A 19,937-nucleotide genomic window follows, 5' to 3' on the forward strand; every position below is an offset into this window, starting at 1 on the left:
CGTGCATGTATACGTATAAACAAAAGCAGTGCATAAGTGGAACAGGAGTTTGTGATATAAATGTTGTGCACCATTTGAAATACTAAAGTTATGTGTTCAGTTACGTACGTTAAGACTCTTATTGTGTTCGTAATAGGATATTATGATAGTACTTAGTAATTAGTTTGTTATATTTTATTTTTATGTGTACGTCATACGGATATATATACTTAAGAAAATATATAAATCGAGTTATATTGTCTAGTAATATGTGCCATTAATTTGTATAAATAAATAAACTTGTTAAAACTTGCTACATATTTCGAATATTCTTATATTACATATTAAAAGTATATAACATTAACATATCAGCTTATAATACTCAATTTTATAATGATTATCTACTCTAATAAAATGTATATGTACGAGTAATATTATGTTTATAAAAAAATACTATTGTAACGAAAATAAGTACATAAAATATCAAAAAGATCTCTGGATATTAAACAATAAAACTGTTGGAAATAAATATGGTACTTTTTTACACACAACTTTCTAATACTTATGCTAACGTACATCATATAGAGCATTTCCTCATCTTTTCCAAAACAATGAAAAACAATTAGATGTAATGGAAATAAATATGCATTTATCGTCTGACTTTGTTATTAGCTTTTTTTCCTTGAGCTGTCCATCATAAGATTTTTTTTTATTATATTGTAATATTATGTAGCACAGTACTAAGGGAACCTTCAGCTTACTTTTGCAATATATAATTTGAATTATTTTTTACGTAATCGATACGCGAATTAGAATGCAACGCCTCAGTCGCTTAATTAATTATATAATACTTAAATATTTATATAGTATCATATTTATGGAGTATATCAACACAAGAAAAAAAAACCCGACCAGCGGAGTGTTCTTCATTATAAAATTTATAATAATTCTTTATTGTAATTAAATCCCTACGCTTAGATATCATATATTAATTACTAGCGACCCACCCCGACTTCGCACGGGTGCAGTGCTGATACTAAATATATTTAGACTACAGAATGTCTCTAAAATTATCAGTGATTCTCTACTATATTTGGCATGTATTATACATATAAACCATCCTCTTGAATAAATCTATCTATTAAAAAAAACCCGTATCAAAATCCGTTGTATAATTTTAAAGATCTAAGAATATATAGGGACAGACAGCGGTAGGCGACTTTGTTTTATACTATGTAATGAAGATCCGTCTTAATTATTTAAAGCAAAGCTGTTCTAGATATTTGATAATTGATTTGTATCGGCACATATACGTAGTTGTAAATCTACTTAATTGATTCAATGAAATGATATACTATTCAATAATTGATTTACTTGATGGTACGGCTTTGTGCAAGTCCGTCTGGGTAGGTACCACCGACTCAACCGATATTCTACCGCCGAACACATGACTTAGTATTGTTGTGTTCCGATTTGACGGGTGCGTGAGCCAGGGTATAATATCCAACTACAGGCACAAGGGATATAATATCTTAGCTCCCACGGTTCGTGGCGCATTATTGTTTTAAGGAGTGATTAAAAATTCTTACAGTGAAAATATCTTTGTGCGCTAGTAACCATCAGGTGACCCATTTAGCCGTCCGTCTACGTACCTATACGACTACGTATTATATGATAAAAATTACAAAAATGATCGCACATCCTCATTTAACTTAATTATTGTTGTAGACAAACATAATCAGATCTATTATTATATCGACCTTTTAAATATTACATACAATTTTGTGTTACTTTTTTAATAACAATAGCATAACATTGCAAAGATGACTAACTTGTAGTAGCAAAGCATAAAACATAACTAACAGTAAATATTTTTTACTGTTAATAAACATTCGACAAATATATCTAATAATAACTCTTCAAAAATAACACTTGTCTTTCGAAATCACTACGCTTGAGATTTGGGACTCTTGTAGATGCGTATCTGGGATTTACACCCGAGATTTAACTTTGCAACAAAGAATAACAAAGGTCATATTTACGAAAATTATATTTTCATTATAAATACACGAAGTGGCAGACATGACCTTTTTCACAAATAAGAAAGAAATATTTAATACATTAACTACGGTCACAACTAATATCATTATCAAAGATTTATCAATGTAAATAAAATCGTAATGATAAGAAACAAAACGTCACGATGAAATACGAACAGTGAAATTATTTCAAAACGCACTAACATTGCAGATACGCACGAACAAAGAAGTTTTATCGGTGTTAACACACAGTCCATTTACTATGAGCTCACACGTATAGACTTTTATCTAATGCATCCGGTAGCTTAGTCTGTCTGTGGCAATAGTGAAGGAACAACGAAACTGTTTATAAGAATGAATGCAAAAATTGATACCGAGAAAAATGTACGATGCGCTTCGGATAAAGACAAATGGGGATACGTGGTGTGTTTTGGTACTATTATTACATTTGTAAGTACACACAGTTATTTAATTCTATTTAATAAATATAGAGTAAATAAATATATAATATAGACATGAAGTGAAGATCTAAACGGAATATTTTAATAGCTTTCTTTGTTTATCTAGCTTAGAAAATAAATCGTTGTTATCATTTTATATGTTTAAGATACAGAACATTAGACTCTGCTCTTTGAAATAGGCCTCTAACATTTACTAGATATGAATCAAATTGCTATGAATATAAATAAGGAAAAACTATTCCGTAACCTTCTTTCTTCAAATATGATAATATCTTGTATTACATTCATACTCTTTTTTATTTTAAATATTAATTAAATATAATTAATATAAATTGTAAATATATTTCATATAGTTATAATTGACATTTTATTCAAATCTCAAAAATTAATAAATAATATGTTGGAAATACAGAGCCATAATGACAGTAATAATAATGAATTGTGAAATTTCAATATATTGTATATTTATTATTATTATTTAATTATGTAAATAGGATAAACTCTTATCGGAAATAGGTACTCTAATATCTACTATAATCTGTGTTAAATACATATTAAAACGTTACATTATTTTGAGCAGCTAAACTATTCCATTTTGCATTATTTAATGTAACAATACCTAGTTGAAACTTTGTATAATATCTATATATTGTGTTTATTTTGTTGCACTAACCTTAAATCTACTAGGTACACTCGATTTATGAGTTAAAGAATGTCAGTTATACACTCATTATATCGTTGTAAAAATCTAACACAGACTAAAAAGATGTAAACAAAATAATAATATAAAAAACAGCTGTTATTATTTTTTCAACAAATCGCTATATACGAGCTTCTAAAAGTCTAAAAAAAGAATGTATCACAACTGCGATGTATTTTTTAATTTCCAGATCGCTGGCATCGGCCACGTGAACTCGTTTGGCTTGATATACAAGGATTTTATAATTGAGACAAATTCAAATGCCAAATCCTTAACAACAGCTCACGGGGTATTTTCTATGATGTTAGCAATAGGAGGTATGTAAATATGACGTATGAAATGAGAAATGTCTTACAGTTCAATGATAAATAAAGTAAAAAGTAAGTCACCCTCTCTAAATGTCCCATAGCTGGGCTAAGACCTCAACTCCTTTTGAGGAAAAGGTCTCTAATTTACACCACCAGGCGGCCCCGTTGTGGGTTGGAAGATGTCTGTGCAATGGAAACCTTCAGAAAGGCCCCCCTCGTGGAATAACTAATGTAGGATTCTTAATTATATAAGTTATGACGAAATACTCGGGTTTGCTGATAGACTCTCGCATTCATATTCGCCAGAATGTCCAAAGGTGGGAAGCGCGCTAGGACTGTTAATACCTCATGGGATGTCGTGCGTCATCCCCGTACTATGCTATGACGATTACTACTCTCCACTGCAAATTTTGGATCTTAGTTCTGCAGCGGTAGATGCTCGACCATCTTTTTTAACAAACGGGCGCCCTGTAGAGGGCCATCAATCACACAATATCTGCATCAGACACTAGGCCATTTCGGCTATGTGTGAATTTATGGTTTTTTAACCTGTTACACTAAAATGGTTACAAAGATTTCCGTCATTAACGAAATTACCTCAATTTATCCTTAATAAGTATTTTATGTTTCTTTTAGGTTTAACTTTGAACGTGATGTCCAAGAGTTATGCTTTAAGAATCGGAGGTTGTATCGGAGCTTTCTTCGTAACGATGGGCTCATTTCTAACAATAATCATAACAAGTGCAAATCAACTTCCCTTTACATTTGGGTTACTTCAGGGTATTGGTTTCGGAATGATGGTCCCTGTTTGTTACTCAACTTTAAACCATTACTTTGTGAAGAAGAGAACTCAAGTGATGAGCTTAATAAAAGCGACGCAAGGAGTCATTTTAATTTGGTATCCTCAACTAATAAAAATGATATTATCAAATTACGGATTCAGAGCAACCTTACTCATTATAAGTGGAATATCTTTACATACTTTTCCAGGAATGTCTACAATGGTAACAAATTTTACGAAAACACGAACAGCAAGTATTTTTATCTCATATAAATTGATAGCGTCTTTTATAATGTACTATATCACGGCTGATTTCTTACAGATCAGCTAGAAGTAACGAAGGAAAGAGATGAAAATGTTGATTTACTACATGATCATAAAATAAGCAATGTCTCGAATGAAAATAATACATTTGATAAGAAAAAGTCAATAACCACACTGGGGTATAATATTAATTTTGACTATTACAACCGTTTGAATTACATAATATTACATGATATGAGTATAGTGAAATAACATTTAATATCATAGATATTGTGTTTCATGCTCAAATGTTATATTAGAATCTACAACATCTATATAATGATTCGACTCATCATTGTCTTGTCTACCTTACCTGATTTCTTCGTCGTATAATTATTTTTTAACTATTTGTTTTGGCATATAAACTTAATTATACTAGTGTTTATTTTACAGAAAGAATTTCTTGGAAATTTTAAATGTAAAAACTTTAAAAGATCCCGTCTTCTGCAATTTATGTATTGGACAAAGTTTTGTTAATTTCTCCGATATGATATTTTTCATCTTACAACCGATGCTTTTATATCAATATGGATTTGATACGGTAAGTGCTCATTGAGTATTTATGAATAATAATAATAATATGATGATGAGAACCCAAAAAACTAAACAAGCAGCGCAAAGTCTTTTTGTTATTAATTTTAGTTTATAATTGATTTATTTCTATAGATAATATGACTGAAACGGACCACGTGTTAACATTGACATACATTGGACTAATGTAGTGGAATACGTTTCAGAATATTTCCTTAACGGGAGCAAAGGCCTTGGTCCAACAGTGGAACATATGCGACTGTTAATTAATTACTTTTTAAATGTATTTAAATGATGAAATTAATAAATAACTTTTTAAATGTATTTAAATGATGAAATTAATAAATAACTTTTTAAATATTATTTCAGAATGAAGTAGCGGCGTGTATATCAATCAGCGCCGGCGCAGATGTCGCGGGTCGTTTTGGTCTTGCATTTTTAAGCAGTATCATCAATGTAAACACAAGATTACTGTTCTTCGTGGCAACATTATTAACTCTTACAGCTAGAATAGGTATCGAACTATATATTTATCTAAGTACCTACTTAAGCTTATTATAATTATTGCCCAAAAACTAATATTAGCATTCGAAAAATTTGTGACATTTATAATGTTGTACATAATAATGGAAATGTTTAGACTTTAAGAGCTATTTTTGTAACGTATTCAAAACGCTCTACATTAGCGTCATAATAATAAATTATGCAAGAATAAGCAATTATTCAAATGCGTTCAAGTGTTTATATCTATGTTCATAATTATAATAAATACTTTAAACCAAACTTGGTTGGATGTAATTTAAAATATTAGACATCAAAGTGTATTCAACCAAATATAACAATATATTTAGCGTCAACCTTCCAATAAAACAAATCTCAAAATGAATACAAGTTAAAATATGATAGAAAATCGAATACGAATTGCGCAATATATCAAAACTGTAATATTATACTTCATTTAAGTACACTTTAATAGTTATTTTAAAATTTTGTAAGACTTTAAAGCTACCACAGCTACGAAATGAAAATTGTACCGGCTAGAAACGGAGTAGTTACTATTTTTCATCGATCATATATGCATATAATATACGATACCTTGAAATGATTTATTTCCCTTTTATTATCTATAAAATATTGTACAGCATACAGTAATTATTATTAGCTTTATTCAGTAATACATTTTTAACATAGGCCTTTTATTATTTATTAGTAAATATATATTTATTTCTAATTTCAGTAATTCTTCATGTACGCCAATTTGTATGGGTCGCTGTCGTAACGAGTCTTTTGGGTTTACTTCGGGCATGGCTGCACGTAACTAGCCCACTCGTCATCTCGAACCACGTAGCCCATAAAGATTTCACAGGAGCCTACGCGCTATTCATGCTAGCCACTGGCTTGGTTAATATCGTCTTCTCCCCATTTATTGGTATGTTATTAGTTTTATATTATTAAAAATATTATTGATTTCATAAAAAATAAATTATTATTCAAACATTTAACAGCCTGTATATATCTCACTGCTGAATGTTTAGATCTTATTCCACTACCTGACTCTAATAGGGGGCCGTCTGTACACGGGACACGGTACACGGTAGATTTTCGTCCAACATGCAGGATAACCTAAGTACCTGGTTATGTTTTCTTTAACCGTTGAGCACGAACCAAATTATAATTATTGACTGATTTATCTATAAATATTCTTAGGGCGATTCATTGATTGATGCTGTGTCTTCTTTTTTCAAATTTCAAATCAATAATGTCAGGAAGATAGAAATCAGTAAACTGAACAGTCAAACAATATAAAAATTTGAATACTTTTATGCAATCAAAAGCTGCATCGATATTTTCACATATAGTATAGAGTTGTTCCCAACGTACTGTTTTTAATCTCGACATACAGCTCCTCTGCTAAATTAAACGTCAGTTCTGCGGCACAAGTGCTAAAACTAAAATGAAGCTGTGTCTAAAAACTTTTCGAATTAAAATCCTTTTCCACACGTTAAATTGCCACTGTGACCTTAATCTTGTGAACATTACATTCTGGAACGATGTTCCTGCAAAATGGTTATGCAAATAATGTTTTACACTGTCCCTTTAAATGGAGATGTCAAAAATTTCGCCAGAACGAGGTCTTTTTTGCAATGCTTTTATTTTATTTTATTTCATGATACCTTATATGGATAATAAACCTTATTAAAGTGATATGACATTAATTTTAAGGAGGTCTTATTGCTTAAAGCGACCTGATACCGACAGCTGGTGAAAGAATTTCATTAAAATTAAAATGTATTTCAACTATAAGACCCAATTTAATAAAATAAACGTAACAAACATAAAAAACTAAAAACATATTATATTATATATTCAAAACTTTCTATTTCTTAATATTAATATAAAAATGTACGTGTACAGAATTCACATTGATCTCGAAATCTGATTACCTCATAGTTTAATATCTCGAAAACAATTTTAAATCGAATTTAGGATTTAAAAGACTACATAGCTCATTCCTATAATCCAAGATTGAAAACTTGCTCGAAAATATGTGTTCTTGCATGAATTCAATTTTCTAGCGCATATTGCTACACGCGGCGTATTTTTAGATTGAAGTGTTTATTCATGGTAAAGTGGAGCAATTCTAGATGTTTCCATTCCGACAGACATGTAAAAATATTCGTTTGTTGAATAGACTTATATCTCCTCTAACCTATTTGGATAAAATAACGAAGCAGAGTGAATGAAGTATCTCAAATCCAGTACAAAATATATAATACGGGCATAAAATAAGATCCTTCGAGATATTATTTCGTATTGTAATAATTAAAAAAAAAAATAAGGATATTCCGGCGACTATTCTTAAATATGTATATATATATCCTTATAAGTTATTGATTAAAACATATAAAAGTTTTTTAACACAATAAGATGGTATAAGAAAATCAGAATCGAGCGTTAATTCGACCATAATAATTATTAAAAATTTGAGGAACTATATAAATAAAATGTTCCAAATATTGCAACTCTAAGGAATTAGATGTTTGGACCATTTTATTTTTAATTTACATTTTTTTAATGATTACACTGAAGCTCGTCGTTAGATATTTAACAAAAAAAAAAAGGAATATCGGTTGACAAATTGGGTATAAAATGGCATTGATCTGTTCTGTATTTGCCTACTTCTGTATCTTTAAGTTATAATGTCAAAAGTAAAAATAAAGTAAAAATTTTCAATTTTTACTTTTTTATTTCAAAAATTGTTTTGCATAATGTGTTAATTTATATATTTATTTGAGACTACTTAATTTTTATTAGGTATAGTATATATTAATTTCTATTTTATCTGTTTCAGGGATGCTGAAAGACGTATATCAAGATTACATACCAGCGTTCTACGCTTTGACAGTATGCTGTCTGCCATGTTTATTGTTATGGTCCCTGGAATATTACATATATAGAAATAAAGAACACAACTCAAATCCAATCCATACTGTCTAGATGTCATCAATAAAATACTGCAAAACAACATTAAAATATTATGAACTATATTATTAAGCTCGTGACTAGGTTACGATATATTGTTTAAGATAAAATTGTATAATACCCAAGGCTAGAACAACAATGTTTCTGTACATAGACGTTACTACGAGGCTTAAAATGTATTAAAATTTACTATGATATAATATGTTAAACACGTTATGCGTCTGTAAATAATACTATTTAATCTTAAAACTTAAATATTTATAAATATATTAAATTATGCATAAAAACTTTTTGATCGTTCGGTATTCTTATTTATTTTTAAAATATCTTGATGTCACCAAAATTAATTTAGTTATTTGCTTTTTATGTTTGTGCTTAGTAATACGTTATACAGGTGAAATATGCGTTTTGTTCTTTGTAAAAATAACGTAATATGCATTCGAGTTCACTCGTGATCTATCGTGTAAACATTAAAAATGGATCGACACTAATCTTCAGTGTCTTAAACACTGATTAAAATCACATAAACCAACTCGTCTTTATGTTAAAAAGACATTAGTCGAAAGCTAATGACGCATTAGCCAACCACTGAGCGTGCAGTGTTTAGTGACTCTGATCAGCATTTAAAAAACGATGTTAGACTAGTTCATAAAAACAAAAATAACTTTTAATAAGGTTTTATATTTTTATCATGATTTGCACATTATAAGGCTTATGGGTTATTATGAATTATAAATTGTGTTAATTATAAACGACAAACTGAGCTAAAATTCGATCATCAGAAGTGTAGACTCGTAATTATTCTCAGGGTCACTGTGAGTAGAGCGTTTGGGGTCGAGTGGGGTGTCTGAGTCTGAAGAGCAGTTACTAGGCCTTGAATCTTGGTCACATCTTATTCATTTTACACATTTTATTATCTGTTTTTTACTTCAAACCTTCAATTATTAACGCTTACATTAGCAAACAAAATTATTGTTTATGGTCTGTAAGTATATACTAGATAATAAAATAGAATTAATTTTTCTTTTTAATTTGACTTGCGTTTCGTTTTAGCCTATTTAATAAAATCTACGGTCCAAATTTTCGATATAGCTAATGCTAAATGATGATTCAAAAGATTTTGTCAGAGCCTGATCATTATTTAACATACAATGTCCAAACTAATTTGAAGAAAAATGTAATATGGTATCACTTGATGGTCCTTGTTTCGATATGAAATAAGTACTTTGTTGCAGAGATTAATTGAATACGAACATTGATAATCAAAAGACCAGACACAATTATTTATTTATATGTGAACACGCATAATTGGCATCACATACAAATTTTAATTATATTCTTAAATAAAATTAAAAAACGTGAAATTATCCATCAGCTCATATATAGTACGTCATTATTTAATTTTTCATATGTTATTATGTAAGCATATCGTGACACGAAACAATTTACTAGTTAAAGGAAGTCTATCATAAATCTTCTATTTATAGGAAACAAAAAATTTAATTTGATTAAAAATTTAAATTAAAAATGTTGTTTAAAACGTTTTTCTCGAACATATTTTTATGTCCCACATTGTTCGTTTGATATCTCCATGGGCTTGGTAGGTATAGATTGCCAGGTCGGATGGTATAAGGTATTATTTGTATCCGTACATAGAGCCACTGCCTCGGGGCTGATAAAACACCTATCAGTCTATTTGCAGTTTTTCAGCGATAAGTAAATAACAAACAGAAGAATTGTCACTGCGATTTTTTTCGCTATAATCACATTTCGCCCAGCACGTCACACAATGTTACTAACATTCTGCCAGATGAATGATTTGCTTCATATGTTGCGTTGGCAAAACTATACAAAAACGAATATGTGTCTCGATAATAATGATTTTAAGTTTGGGTCACTGGCAAACGGTTGCTATACAAATAGTCGCCGGTTGAGACCCCGTCATGGCAATTTATTTGTATAGGCACTACGACTGTTTATCCTGTTTTGGACGAATGTGTTTGTATTTGCGACATTGGCACCCTACTTTATTTCCAAGTGAAGGCCGTTGAATATAAAAGGTTAATTAATTAATTTTTAAATACAGTTGTTACATTCAAATAAAATTGTAAGATGGAAATATTTAATTTGCGATTGAATACATAGCAGCAGTAATGACGATTCCGGAAATTCTTTTTTCGTTGATAGTTTAATTATAAATATAATGATTGATCGCTTTATGAATCACTTGCGTCTGCGCGAGCACACGCACGCGTTTGCTCGACCTCTCACTCAGTAAGTATTTACATTGCGCGTTAGTGGATAGACATAAGCCAGAATGTCTTTCAAAGATTGCATGTCTCAGCGTTTTTTAACTTCATGAATAATTATAAACTCAATTTTTATACATGAAAAGCTTATGCCAGCATGGTTTGCAGATTTGAATATTCGTTTAAACGCCGTATAGAAATGTGTAATTAAAAAAATATAAATTTAGAAACAATTCTATTTATTATTTAAAATTCCCTTCGTCCTTCGGCTGTCGCTTTCATCCACAGAGAGACGCTTTATTAAAACGCATCCATTAGTTAATATGAGCGATATATATTTGCGGTAAGAACTCATTGATACAAATTATTTACCTAGTTTGTCACTCCACCCAATGGTCCTTAACGATTGGTCTGAGATTTCGTGTGCAAATCCTACATCGTCAAACATGGACCTCACGACGCGGTGAACGCACATCTACGGACTGAATATTAAGGCGGAACGTGGTATCATTAATTCTAATAAATCCGTCAATTTACAAAGTCATTTATAATGCGATATATTACTTTACTGACGTTTCTACTCGAACTTATTATTCGAATTATATAGATATTTAAAATTATTATACATATATTTTGTAACGATATGTTTATATAACATACATATATGCTTAATATATTGTAATTATAGTTTATATTCTTTTAAATAATTATGAAGCGAATCAATTAATATTACTGTATGAGCAAAGATAAATTAAAAGTTAAATAGACAAAGTATCCTTAGAACTTCTAGCGTTTTCTCTGTTCATAACAATTCAATTATTATTTTTACATGTGGGAAATCTTCTAACGTATCCCTATGGGATGATCCGGGGTTAGCGGGATTCTTACGCACTAAAATCCTTCGATGTCTTTCCTCTGTGCGGATCGGACGGGTCACAAATGGATCAAAAAAAAAAATAACTATAACACATCAATACAATGTTTTGTGAATTGTATACGATACTTATGCTTCACTTTTTAATATAAATAATATATATTTGTATCAATTTACAAAAAAAAAAATAGAATATATGGTAAAAAATAAATAAATAATATGTTAGCATAATTGTAGTAAAATATAATATATTCAACAAAAGCACAATTCAGAATAGACAATTATTATAATTTTTATCCAATTATTTAACAGCAACAGCGAAATATAATTATTATTTCACAAATGTCATATAATTTCAAGATAAAAGATGAAGTTTTATCATTAGTGTTGAAAGTGTTCAATCGAACAAGTTCAGTTCAAGCCATTGTTTGGCAAACAATAGAGTTTTTTTTTAAATATTGTCTATATAGACTGGAAAGCGTTACCTTCCAGGCACAGGCAGGTCTAGCTCAGAACTCGCGATCGATAGAGCTAGCTCGCCCGGGGAGTCGGCGTGAGAACAATGACTGTGCGAACCTTTTTCAAATAAAACATAATCTGAATTTACACCAAGATTTTTAAGGGTGAGACTGTTATTGTATTTGTGTAAAAAAGAAATTAATTATATTTTAAGGTGTTTTTTTTTTAACATACCGCTATCATTGATTTGAAACCATTCAAACATTTTACTCTCACTGAATTAATATATTTAACCCTTATATGTTACATGTTATAATCTCAATTGAAAATAATATATATTCATATATATGATTATACCAGAAGATGTAGCGCGTTACGGAGATGGTTTTAGTATTTAATGGCGACGGTTCTTAATATGTTAATTACACAGGGTTATTTTAATTGACATTATATTTTACTGTAACTCAAAGCCAACATTAACTTAAATATGAAAGCGAAAAGCATTTCAAATATTTAGTATAAAAATTCACTACCATTTCGTTATTTGAAAGTTATGAATAAAATTTGTTCTAACAGCTCACGAAGTCACGCTGAGTCATAAACAGTCAGACTGTTAGGTTAGAAGTAAAGTAATATATGTACATACGACGTTTCTGTTTAATTTTATTTCGAAAGTAAATAAGAAAATGTCTAGTTCATTTTTCGTGTCTTTTTCTATTATATAAATTTGGATATAAAGAGGTTTATGAAACTATATATGATTGAAAAATAACTACAGCCAATACTTATTTACTTAATATATAAAAAATGCATCGTCGTTTTACAAGGTAATTTAAATTAAAAGTTACCAGTGGTTCAGAAAGTGATTTCACCGAAAACAGAAAAGCTAGAAGCTACTCTTTTCTAAAGATTAAATTACATATTATGTAATTAAATACAATAAAATTATTGTTTATCCTGCACGTAAATCAATGCTAACTCCTATAATCGTTTATCAATTGACATATATTAAATTTATGTTAAAGTAAAAGTAATCCAGATTCTATTGATTTTTGGAACGAAGTTCCTTATCGCGCGTTGTGAAAGAGGGCTAGGCGGAAAAAATTCTCACGAAAACTTGTAACGACACTTTTTGCTATAGTAAGCTATTGTAAGCTGTGCGGCGTGTGCATGTTTCTCTGTCTGTATCTCTCTCTCTCTCTTATAGAAAGCGAGCCAGATATTGTCATTTCTGTTTCGCATTGAATGGTGTGGTGTCGCGACGATTATTTTTGTTGAGTGTATACAGGTTTTTTGTACATAATAAATAATAATCGTATTAAATAAAATTTTATTAGAATTCTTTCATTAATTAATCGAAAGGAACTTCGTTCCATCCGGGTGTCCCTTGACACCTCTCAACTTTTTTTTATTCTGTTTCATATAATATGCTATTTGAAGTGCATATTTTACGTCATCAATTTTAAAAGTAATAAAATTTTTGATTTTTTATATTACTTTTAAAATTCGTTCAATTTATTAGATTTTAAACAATATACCTACCTGCTATTAATAATTAAATATTTCTAAGATATCCCACGTTATATAAATTATGTGAAAAAAACACGCCGTTGTCAAGTATAACGATGGAAATATTTTGATTACTAATATATGTACATCATCTATACATATAATAAAATTGGAGTGTCTGTTTATAATATTAAAATAACCGCGTATACACGGTACATATACCTAAATACATTTTTTACAATTTTTGTCTGTCTGTCTGTCTGTTTGTTCCGGCTAATCTCTAGAACGGCTGGACCGATTTTGACGGGACTTTCACTGGCAGATAACTGATGTAATTAGGAGTAAGTCAGGCTACTTTTATTTTAGAATTATATGTAAAATAATCATAAAGTCACGCTTTTTTATTAAATTCAAACGCGCACGAAGTCGCGGGCACAGCTGGTACTAAATAAACATAGTTGAAAGTTGTTTTGACTCTACGTAGGAATCTTCCACTCACATCGTCTACGCATGTATTAATGACGTATTAATTTTAGTTTAACGGAATATTACGTAAAGGCATTTATTTTTAATCTCAAGGCGATATAGTACTGGTACTACAGCTTCCATAGAATTAATTATTAGTTTAAAGCTATAGTCTTTTTTAATACCTTCACTTCAATGTACAAAACATTAAAATAACGTTTGCACCAATGTCGCGTAAAAGAACTTCATTACAAAAATAATCTATTAAAATATGAATCCTTATAGACTGCATTAAATGAGTATTTGATAGAAATATCACACAAAAGTTAACAAGATATTCGAATAATAGTACGATTAATTCTATAAAGTCTCGTTTCGCCTTATTAGCCCAGCCGATTAAAGTAGCGATTTTCCCTCGGATATCGTTGGGGAGGTCACTGGTGATCTACATTTTGGTTTACGTGATTCGCACCCAGTTGCACGTATTAAGTATTAAGTAACTTGTTTATTTCAGTTTTTTTGTTATTCGAGTAGAAAAAAACGAGCAGGAAGAAAATTAAGAAAGACGCTTTTGAATGCATACAATACATGATCAAATCAATTAAAATTTACTTAGTGGACTTATGCAAGCTCCTCTGGGTAGGTACCACCCACATAAACTACCGTCAAAAATAAATAGTTAGCGTATTTGTGTTACGGTTACGGTAGTGGAAATATATTTTAGTACCCTGCTCAGTAATGCATTTTCGATGTAAGGAATAGTAAAAATGACTTAAGGCGTTAATGTGTATAAGCGTCGATGACCACTTACCATCAGAGGGCCTATTCCTCCGACCGCCTACCTATTTTTAGCAATATTTTACAAAAAACATTACGACTGTTATCAATACTGCATTCCTCGGCGTCTGCCTGTACTTTTAATTTTTAAACGCGGTAAACACTGAAACGGTATGTAACGGATTTTCATACGTTTATCAATAGGTGGAATAATTCATAAAGGTTTATGTGTATAAATAATTAATAGTGCCATTATGCCGACTGGTTCCTGTACTAGACTGCATCGCATAAAGCATAGCCATTATTATAACTCTATTGGTTATAAATATTATAACAGAGTCTAGGGGACATGAACGTTATGTAGGTCCTTAATTAATCCGTACAAAGCCGGGACGGATAGCTAGTATATTCCAAGTTTTTTTTTTTAGGTAATAGGTAGGCGGATCACGGTCATCACCATCATAGACATTGGCGCTGTTAGAAGTATTAATCATCCTTTACTTCGCAAATGCTGATGAGTAGGTACCAACCTACTCAGACGGGTTTGCACAAAGCCCTATCACCAAGTACCACCAAGTAAAAACATAATATATGTACACATTACATATTAAATATATACCTAAGCATCAAAACTAACTGTGTACAGAATTAAGCACTAGAAAATGTCACTACGCATTTGTATGCATAGACGTGTTCAAACTTCTGATCTCATCTGAAATTTAGGTAACAAATTGTATAGGGGATTGCAACAATCCATTGTCAGCCTACTGTGGGAATATTTGCATGTGGTCTAGATTACTAGCGCCATCTATTAGGTCGGGCGTCACCTTGTTGTATCTGAGATTTGTTTGAATTTAGCTCAAATGAACCCGATATTAATCTCCCCTAGTGACAAAGCGAGTGGAAACCAAAATAGATTATACAGTGCCTATCGATATATATTTAACTTGGCCTCTTAACAACTTTAATTCTCTCATCAAAAAAATTAAATTAGTTAGTCTTATCGCTCAGTATAGGACTAAATAGATACCCGTCATACGACGTATGTCAACTGCGAAATATATTTTTGTAAACGATTTATGGTTATTGAAAGAATTATAATTATGAAATTTAGTAAATAAATATGAAAAAAATGTAAATAATAATAACATATAACACGTACAGCCTGTAAATTTCCCACTGTTGGGCTAGGGCGTTGTCTCCCTTTTTGAGAAGGTTAAGAGCATATTCCAACACGCTGTTCCAATGTGGGTAAGTAGATTCATATGTGGCAGAATTTCGGTGAAATTAGACACATGCAGATTTCCTCACGATGTTTTCAGTGAAGTTAAGATTCAGTGGTGCTTGCCTGGGAACCTGCAATAATCGGTTAAGATGTACGCGTTCTAAGCACTGGGCCATATCAGCTCTTAATAACATAGCAACAAAGTATATAAGGTACAGGAGGCATGATGACATAGCAGAGCGTTATGCCATTAGCTGTACGTGTACAGGAGTCAATTCTACCCCCAATGTGCGCCAATAGATGTTATTCATTAAAAGGGAGTTAGTATCTGTTTAATTAATATAATTATGTAAATTGTTGATATAGAGTAACTTCTCAGTTTGCCATTAATGTTCCCAATGGGATATAATTTCCGAATCGGTATTAGCATTACATTTAATTCAATACCGCAACGTGATGATTCAACGTGTAAAAATCTGGTTGAATTAATAAGATTTAGGTTTTGATTTTTAGAGATATTCGAAAGATACTATACAAATGTTTCTGATTTTATTCTTAAAAAAGATTTTTTGAATGTTTGGGTGGCCATTGTTGATGACGTTTAGGTAGATTTTACCTTGATATAACATCAAAGGATGGCTTAAATGGGCATAATTATATGGAGCTGATTGAGTTAAACCTAAATGTACATACGTTTATAATGAAACGACTCTACCTGTTGAGTATTTAATTAAAGTGATAGGCCCGATTATTTTACATTAAAAGTTTAATCAGTTTAACTTAAGTGTCGAAACTATAACACATTATGTCGTTTTGAAAACTTTATACATTTTGGTAAACAGATGTTTACCCTTTGTATATTATATCCAATTTATTTAATATAATATAAGTTATGTCTGAGAATTCGCTTTACATATTAATACTGATTTAGTGTTCATTTGCAAAAGGAAATAAATTCCTTAATGAAAAAACGGGTTTATATTAAACTAAAATAGAATTATTGCAATTACATTATTTTCTACTATAATAGTCAATAAATTCGATTTTATAAATAAAACTAACATAAATACGTATCTACATTCAGTAGATTATCCAATGCCGAAAGGCAAAGGCCTTTTCTTATTCAGAAAGATTGAAGCTCATTCAAAAACGCGACTTGGTTGTCGATACAAGTGACAGATTATCATCGACCAGATTTCGTTACGATGTTTGATTTCACGCCAAGCAAGAGGTGAATCATAAACATATTTAAAAGGACATTACTTTGGTGCTGCTTACCTTGGGCTTGAACTCAGAATCATCGGTTATTATTCACGTCTTGTACCAACTGGGCCATCACGGCTCTCAACCATTAACCAGTGAAATTGATAAAATATAGGTCTCATTAAATATTACTGACTGATGTACTTTCAATAACTACAAAGACTGAACTAGTTATGAAGCTCTTGAGGCAACGCTGATTACTGAGTTTCCGATAGAACTTCCAACTTAAATTAAACCTCTCATACAACGATACCGTTTCCCAATAACTTTAGACTGCTACGTGTTATAATAACGTCGAAATGTCTGAGCGTCTAATTAAAAAATGATATTATAATAATCAACCATTTTCAAATTAATTTGGTATTTTTAATGATCCAAACTTACCTACAGATATTTTATTTGTAACCTGGGCTGGATTTATACTAGGGGCACTAGGGGCTACGGCGGAAAATTTTCAGGGACGGCGAAATTAGGAGGTTAAAATAATAAAAATCTTTGTGTTATCGAAAATGCGTTTTTTATTTAAATAATAAAATGTTCACAATGAATGAGTCATTGTATTTATTGAAACTTTATCCATTTTTTGCTAAAATTCGGTCACTGGACGGCATTTTTTTCAGTGGCCAGGTTGAATTCAGCACTGTAAAATACTGCTAAAGTAACTATGTCTGCTTGTTTAATACCTATGACTAAACTACTTAACCTATAGCAAGAAATTTAACATAAAAAGAGCTTGGACCCTGGAAAAGGAGAGAGATAGAGGATACACCTATTTCGCTCACACGTAACTCCTACAAGACCGAAAGATTCGAACAAATACAGAAGTAATAAAATTAGATTGATGTTCACACAAATGACTTTTATTTGTTAGCGATAAATTGTGAACAAAACATTATCGTCGAGAAATGCTTTTCATGTAAGTGGAGCAGCAGGAAAATTTGATGATCCCGCTTGGCTACAGGCCAAGTTTTGGTTCCGTACATTAACACGAGACGTTTCTGTTGTGTCAAACACGATCTGTTAGTTTGCTTAAGAGAGTGATGACGTAGCATGATATTGACAATATTTAAATACAGTTAGTTTCTTTTTGGAATAATCTGTACTAATATTATAAAAGCGAAAGTAGCTTTGTCTGTTGCTCTTTCGCGCCAAAGCACTGAACATACTTTTATATGCCTAACACCCTACGAACCCCTAAAACGCGAACGAAACCGCGAGCGACAGCATAAACGAGGAAATACTGCTAGCATTCTTGCTAGCATCCCATGTTTTCATGATTTGTACAATAGCAATTATTTATTTGTATTTACATATGTAGATACATGTAATTAAGATCTAATGTAAATGATTATTATAGAAATAAAAATAGAAAAAAGGGAAACTTAATATGTCTTTAATATTTTAACGATGTACATTTATTTCGTTGTAATATTTATTTTTCAATATTAGGACTATGTATGCCATCTAGTAGTTACTAAGCGAATGTATGTCTACGCCATCTAGTGATACTGGTTAGAATTATCAAATTCCCCAAGCTGTTTCCGAATGAAAATGGCGCTTGGTTTGCGATTGTAATACTACCCTCGTGCCATAGATGGCGTTAGAAAGGAAATTTAAAGGTTAAAATTTAAAAAATACTTTGTAAAATGTATTACAAAAAATTTAGTCTATAATTTAAACATTTGTAAAATAAGACCCAAACAGAAATAATAACATTAGTTATTTATAAGGCCAACACGCAATGAAGATTTTACAGAAGCTGGTTTCGAATATGTTTTTTTTTTTTTAAATAAAATGGTTGAAAGTGGACAGTACGCATACAGGCAAATGGATCACCTAAAGAGTTATAGCTACCATTGATACCAAATACCATGCCTCAATATTAGTATTACTTCCTGGGCTGTGGGTCATAGTGCAGAAGTTTTTAATCGTATTTCCTAAGTCATAAATGGCTGAGCGGGAATTAAATACAGTACTTAATTATTTATTGTTATAGACCAGGAACAGACTATATAAAAAATGAATGTGGTGATCTGATTAATTTTTACACACACGAAGGCACACAATATGTCATAGTGTGCAAAAAAATACAATTATATTTGTAATAATTAAATGATAAGTTAACGTGAAGGACGCCTTCGTCAGTGAATAGAACTGTACCACCGTATTATTTATGGTTTATTATTATTATTATTTTTATTATTCTTTGTTGTTAGATTCATTTCTTTTTTTAATACAGATAATATACAACAAAAATATTTTTTCATGTAAAATGGTGAGCCATAACATATCTAATCTATTGTTATCAATAGCTTCCAATACAACCTAATTTAACTAAGTATTCTAAATAACAAATGTATATATATCAGCTAGCTGAACCTGCGGCTTTACGCGCGCGAAATTTATTAAACTTTATCCATGTTTATCTTTTTTTTAGATATGTTCATAATTTTATATCAGAATACGTGAATATGACAAAGACCATAGAATTTTTCTGTTCTCGAAGAACATTTACAAATTAATCATAAGCT

General features: G+C 30.7%; 2 protein-coding genes across 4 annotated transcripts in view; one reads left to right on the forward strand and one right to left on the reverse strand.

Annotated features, from left to right (window-relative positions):
* Kcc (kazachoc) overlaps positions 1-19,937 on the reverse strand; it is a 361,663-nt gene that overhangs the window by 247,995 nt on the left and 93,731 nt on the right. The window lies entirely within an intron of this gene.
* On the forward strand, positions 2,208-8,819 carry LOC113393772 (monocarboxylate transporter 1-like). The gene is made up of 8 exons (XM_026630816.2): positions 2,208-2,468; positions 3,370-3,496; positions 4,124-4,522; positions 4,591-4,711; positions 4,965-5,112; positions 5,472-5,616; positions 6,340-6,531; positions 8,455-8,819. The coding sequence occupies exons 1-8, from the start codon at positions 2,373-2,375 to the stop codon at positions 8,598-8,600; spliced, it is 1,374 nt and encodes a 457-aa protein (XP_026486601.2). The 5' UTR covers positions 2,208-2,372; the 3' UTR covers positions 8,601-8,819.

The sequence above is a fragment of the Vanessa tameamea genome, chromosome 2 (assembly GCF_037043105.1).
Source record: "Vanessa tameamea isolate UH-Manoa-2023 chromosome 2, ilVanTame1 primary haplotype, whole genome shotgun sequence".
In the NCBI taxonomy this organism is placed as follows: domain Eukaryota; kingdom Metazoa; phylum Arthropoda; class Insecta; order Lepidoptera; family Nymphalidae; genus Vanessa; species Vanessa tameamea.

Excerpts from the sequence above, each read along its gene's own strand:
- LOC113393772 (XM_026630816.2), top strand. The coding sequence starts at position 2,373 with ATGAATGCAAAAATTGATACCGAGAAAAATGTACGATGCGCTTCGGAT. Across the intron at positions 4,523-4,590 it reads TACGAAAACACGAACAGCAA|ATCAGCTAGAAGTAACGAAG; the intron begins GTATTTTTATCT and ends GATTTCTTACAG. Across the intron at positions 4,712-4,964 it reads AAGTCAATAACCACACTGGG|AAAGAATTTCTTGGAAATTT; the intron begins GTATAATATTAA and ends TTTATTTTACAG.